We start from the raw sequence: 6000 nt of genomic DNA, 5'->3' as shown, positions 1-6000 counted from the left end.
AAAGACAAAAAGACAAAAAAAAAAAAAAAAGTGGTTCGGCCTTAGGACTTCTGTCTAAACTCCATTTAAAAATTGTAAACGTTGTGGAGTTTCCATCGTGGTGCAGGGGAAGCAAATCTGACTGGGAACCATGCAGTTTCAGGTTAGATCCCTGGCCTTGCTCAGTGGGCTGAGGATCCGGCGTTGCCGTGAGCTGTGGTGTAGGTCACAGATGAGGCTTGGATCTGGTGTTGCTGTTGCTGTGGCCGTGGTGTAGGCCTGGCAGCTGTGGCTTAGGCTGGACCCCTAGCCTGGGAACCTCCATGTGCCATGGGTGTGGCCCTAAAAAGACAAAAATAAATAAATAAAAGTTGTAAAGACTGAAATATACAATGTCTCACAAAGACATTGAAAGATAATGAAAGTCATTCTTTTCTAGTGCCATAAATATATATGTGAGCTAAAGAGAGAAACTATTTGGATCACCAAAAAAAAGCCACCAATTTGAAATGTGGTCATAATATTTAAACTGTATTAAGAACAGGTCCTTTAATCTATTTTTATGAAATTTATTCCCAATTTGAAGTGGCAGTGTATACAAAGATAACACAGCTTGTGACACTTTACAGAAATATTTGCTACAACATGCACATTATGAAGTGTTTCAAACATATTCATATTAAGTTTCATGCTGAATAAATAATCCCCCATTTAATTTTTTTTACATAAAAATATAATATTGCACTCTTAACAAGACCAGTTATTTTGCATATTTTCTCTTTAGTTAAATGATGAAATTCAGCCATTAAAAAAAAAGACTGAGTAGCAACCTTATTCTAATAAGAGACTAAAGTTCTCAGTAGAAAAATGAAAGCTAGACAATAGCTGCAATTTTTTTTCTTTCTTTTTTTTTTTTTACAAAGCAAATCACTTCAACGTGAATAGGAATAATCTCATCTCTGCACCTCTTTGGACCTTAGAATTAACACCCAATCTGTGCAAACCATGATCTAAATGCAGCCCATGAGGTGGTCTTACATACGATGCAACTGAAGGTTACAAGCTTACATGGCCACTTGCTTCCTCTTGTATTTATCTTGATGGCAGAGACTTTGGAATTGTATTTTATACAGTTTTTAAGCAGAATGTTTCAGAAAGTCTGGAAGTTACAAAAGTAGTTCTGTAAACACCATAAGAATTAAATTTCCATTAACAAACACGCAAGGTATTCTTAGGCAGGAGTACATGTTTTATCTCACGGTAACATTACTGAGCTTATTTTACAGTGTTTTCAAAGCCAATAAAGCAGCACCCCAAGTCAAAATAGAGCCATAATATCACGACAGAGATAGACTACCCCAGGGTTTTTAGGAATTCTGTCTTTATCGCATGTGAGTTTGCTGTAGAGTGCACTTAGATTTTTCTATTGTTCCTAGCATTCTCAAGGGGTACAGGTTAGTAGAAATGGAGGAAATTGCTTCCTGAAAGAACAGTTCTGCCTCCTGTAAAGACTGTGAGACATCTCCTCTTCGTTTGTAATTCTGTTTTGGGCAAGAAAACTCTTCCTGCACATTAGATTAACTGCCTTGTCTGGACTGCATTAGCAATATCTGTGCAAACTCTTTCTGCAGTGGAGGCTTTCTACTGCAAATTGTTAAGTATTCAATGCTCTGTAGATAGTAAAAGAATTATCATTTGTTTAAATCTTAGTGACTCAAGTAAGGATATTCAATATCTAGTGTTACAGGTTTTAAGGAGGATTTTAAGGAAGAAACAGAATATGTCTGAAAATCAAAGATACCTGTGTTCTTGTTTGTGGCAGTCAAAAAATTCTCCTTCTACTCTGAGCTAAGAAGGCAACAGGCAAAAACTGCCCAACAATGAGTTTCAAATATTCAGATATTCCAAAAAACGCTTGGTGCAGAGGCACCTACTGAGTTATATACTTCTTGAAGAAAGCAATGATCAAATTCTGAATTCTTCATCTTTATCTTTCCTTTTTTGGGGAGTGGGTGTGGGTGTGTTATCTTGGCAGAAAACTCTGTAGATACAATCTTTCAGAGTACTTTATATAAACAGCTGACCAATTTAAATTCTACTGGCCTTTTTGGAATAATAGAAGATAGGAAATAACAGAAAGTAGAAAAAGGAGAGATGCTACAAATCCTTTCTTTAGAATTCCTTGTGGAAGAAACCTTTAAGAATCTGACTTTAATTTACCGTGGCAGACCTGAATCTTGCTGGTTAGCGCATACTGATACGACCCTCCAGATTATCAGTAAATCAGAGCAGAACTTTCCTCTCGGGACCTTGTACGGCTGAAGAATTTTGTGCAGATGAACAGTCTTTATCGTTGCTTGGGTGGTTTGTTTGGTCATCCGTGTCTTCAGGGTCGCCCTCCTGGAAAAGGCGAAGTCTGCAAGTTCAGCTTGGAGGTACAGAGCTCTGGAAGTGCGAAGCTCCCCTCATTCACCCAGCGGCATAGCTGCTAAGGAAGGAATAGAACATCGGCTGTTTCAAGCGTTGCTGGTCCTTCCGACACCAAGCAATCACGGTCCCATCGCTGTTGGCTGTGTACAAATGGTGGCCATCGCAGGAAAATGTAAGGCTGTAAAAAAAAAAAATCCCATTTGTACATTGTGTCTCTTAAGACTGTACTGGCACATGGCGATCATACAGAAATGATGAAAGGAGGTTAAGATACCTTTACGGGAGCAGAGAGACAGACACAATGACTGTCTACAACTCATTGGTTTTGACTGTAATTTTAATGTAGTTTCTGCTGGCAAGTTTGTTTGTGACGCTCATTCTAACCAGGTGATACAGACTAAAACCAGGTACATTCGGTTCCTTCTTTGCGTATTTTCTTTTCCTTTTTTCTTATTTATTACTTAACAAAGACTTGGATATAGGAAACTTTAAAAAGATGTAACAGTACTACATTCTCTCTCTACAGAAATAAATGATGATTATTTTATGGAGCTATTTGAATTTCCCTAAAAGTAGAAAGGGTAGAAACGTAACATTAATAAATAATTAATTTAGGTTCATTAAACTTTACATTTAGTGGACTAAAAAGAAGTTTATTTTAACAAAGCAGAAATTAAATCATTCACTTCCAATTGAGTCTCTAAAGTTAAATCTGTTACCGACGCCATGGGGGACCGGTTGTTTATCAATCTTGTCAAGCACACCCTTGCAGCTATCAATCACCATTACGGTATTTTCAATAAGGAAAGGAAAAAATACATAGTTTCTATGTTTCAGGAGGCCTTCCCTGGGTGCTATCTGGCATGTTTTCCCGTGACACTCTGAGCTCCTGACTCAGGTTTTAAGCTCTAGGAAGATAAGCACTTCACTTTCTCCTGCCACAGGGCCCTGGACGATGTCCTGGTGTTTGAGAAATGATCAGCGATTCCTAATGAACCCATAACATACTTCTTTACTATCTCTCTGATAAAAATATAATCACAGAGCATATTATGACAAACAGATGGGGGTGGGCGGGGGGGAGACTTTACCTTACAATAGGCTTATTTGATTTAGGAAATGTAATTTCCCGCACAGGCTTTAGGTCCCAAGTACTCCATAACCTAGAGGAAGAAAAAAAGTCATCATCTAATCATGCAAATTAAAGTTTCCTTCACTAAAAATTTAACCTATGTGTTTATATGTTAAAAATCATCCAGAAGGTGAGTTCCCGTCGTGATGCAGTGGAAACAAATCCAACTAGGAACCATGAGGTTGTGGGTTTGATTCCTGGCCTCACTTATTGGGTTAGGGATCTGGCATTGCTGTGAGCTGTGGTGTTGGTCACAGACGTGGCTCTGATCTGGCATTGCTGTGGCTCTGCTGTAGGCCGGTAGCAACAGCTCCAATTAGATCCCTAGCCTGGGAACCTCCATATGCCGTGGGGGGGGGGAATCATACAGAAGGAAATACAATAAATGATTAACAGGAACTATTAACTTCTGGGCAGTTTGGCCAGGGTGAGTGGGGAGAAAGAAAATTTATCTTTGTATGTTTTCATATTGTTAATCTCCTATAGTCAACAAACAATATAAAATTTCAAAAATGTATGGAAGCTATCTTTATTATTTACAAATAAAACAGAAATAACTGCTACTCAGCCATAAAAAAAGAACAAAATAATGCCCTTTGCAGCAACATGGATGCAACTAGAGATTCTCATACTAAGTGAAAGAGGTCAGAAAGAGAAAGACAAATACCATATGATATCACTTATATGTGGAATCTAAAATGTGGCACACAGAGTTCTTACAGTGGCTCAGTGGGTTAAGAACCCCAAGTGTCCATGAGGATGTGGGTTTGATCCCTGACCTCACTGGTGGGTTAAGGATCTGGTGTTGCCACAAACTTCAGCATAGGTTGCAGATGCAGCTCGGATCTTGCGTTGCTGTAGCTGTGGCGTAGGCCAGCAGTTGCAGCTCTGATTTAACCCCTAGCCTGGGAACTTCCATATGCCGTAGGTGCAGACCAAAAAAGAAAAAAAAAAGTGACACAAATGAACCTAACTACAGAACAGAAACAGACTCACAGACATAGAGAACAGACTTGTGGTTGTCATGGGGGAGGCGGTTGTGGTTGTCATGGGGGAGGCGGCGTGGGATGGACAAGGAGTTTGGGGTTAGAAGATACAAACTATTACATTTAGAATGGATAAGCAACCGGGTCCTACTATATAGCACAGGCAACCATATCCAGTCTCTTTGGACAGAACATGATGTATGTGTATATATATATGACTGGGTCCCTTTGCTGTACAGCAGAAATTGACACAGCATTGTAAATCAACTATATTCTAATTAAAAAAATTAAAAAAAAACAGAAATAACTGAAGAACTGCTATCTGAAGGTGATTTTAAATCTCTAAATATTAAACATTAATCTGTTTAGATAGCAAACATTGATTTTGGAAACTGCTGTGTCCTGATGAACAAAGCCCACAAAGAAATCAAAACTCCTCCTACCTGACAATTCCATTTTCTAATCCGCCAGCAATCACATTGATAGATACTCCCTCAGGCTGGTTAGAGAAAGCAACAGAACAGATGATCTCTCTGCAGTGGACATGTCCAACGAGGTCCCCGTTCACTGTCCAGAGCCTGAGGTCACTGCCCCCACCAGCTGAAATGGCACAATCAGCCGGCAGGTCACTAGAGTGTAGGTATCACAGAACCTCCATGCTGGGCCCCAGAGGGGCAGCCCTGACATACAAGCATCTTTGTTTTACTGATGAAGTTTAGAGGCGACTCATGACTGAAGACTGAAGTGAAATTACTAGATTTTATGTCACACAGAGTTTGCATATTTATCTAGAGACAATGGCTAGTGAAAAGAAAATTATCTACAATGTAGAGCAACGAGGTAAATTTCTCATGGATCTTCCCCCCCCCCCCTTTTAGGGCTGCATCCGAGTCATATGGAAATTCCCAGGTTAGGGGTTGAATTGGAGCTGCAGCTGCTGGCCGACACCACAGCCACAGCAACAATGGATCTGAGCCTCGCTTGTGACCTACACCACAGCTCATGGCAAGGCCAGATCCTCAACCCACTGAGCGGAAGATAGGGGTTGAACCTGTATCCTCATGGATACTAGTCAGGTTCGTAACCTGCTGAGCCACAATGGGAACTCCCTCATGGATATTTTCGTAGTCATAACATTTCAGCATACAAACTGCCAACTCTGACTTTGAAGGTACCAAGAAAGCTAAACAATCTCCAAAAAGAGAAGAAAATACTCTGTGACACTATAAGAAGTGCCTTATGGGACTTCTGAAGAAAAAAAAGTTACAGGAAAAGTTGAATTAAAAACTAATTCTGGAGTTCCCGTCGTGGCGCAGTGGTTAACGAATCCGACTAGGAACCATGAGGTTGCGTGTTCGGTCCCTGCGCTTGCTCAGTGGGTTAACGATCTGGCGTTGCCGTGAGCTGTGGTGTAGGTTGCAGACGCGGCTCGGATCCTGCGTTGCTGTGGCTCTGGCGTAGGCCGGTGGCTAC

At 40.4% G+C, this 6000-nt stretch overlaps 1 protein-coding gene across 9 annotated transcripts in view; it reads right to left on the bottom strand.

Annotated features, from left to right (window-relative positions):
* Positions 533–6000, bottom strand: part of LYST (lysosomal trafficking regulator) — a 200849-nt gene continuing 195381 nt past the window's right edge. For 5 of the 9 annotated variants that reach the window (XR_002338622.1, XM_021073152.1, XM_021073156.1 and 2 more), the window contains 3 exons: positions 4971–5127; positions 3501–3572; positions 533–2587 (listed from right to left, as the gene is read on the bottom strand). Coding sequence is in view for 7 of the 9 variants with exons in the window: in XM_021073152.1 (XP_020928811.1) it covers positions 2449–2587; positions 3501–3572; positions 4971–5127 (368 nt within the window). In the remaining 2 variants the exon portion in view is untranslated. The remainder of the gene's footprint in view (positions 2588–3500; positions 3573–4970; positions 5128–6000) is intronic. The other 4 variants (XR_002338623.1, XM_021073151.1, XM_021073154.1 and 1 more) reach the window with 1 other exon arrangement.

The sequence above is a fragment of the Sus scrofa genome, chromosome 14 (genome assembly GCF_000003025.6).
Source record: "Sus scrofa isolate TJ Tabasco breed Duroc chromosome 14, Sscrofa11.1, whole genome shotgun sequence".
Lineage (NCBI taxonomy): Eukaryota > Metazoa > Chordata > Mammalia > Artiodactyla > Suidae > Sus > Sus scrofa.
Note: the sequence above shows the minus strand (reverse complement) of the source record. Positions and strands in the feature narration are given on the sequence as shown.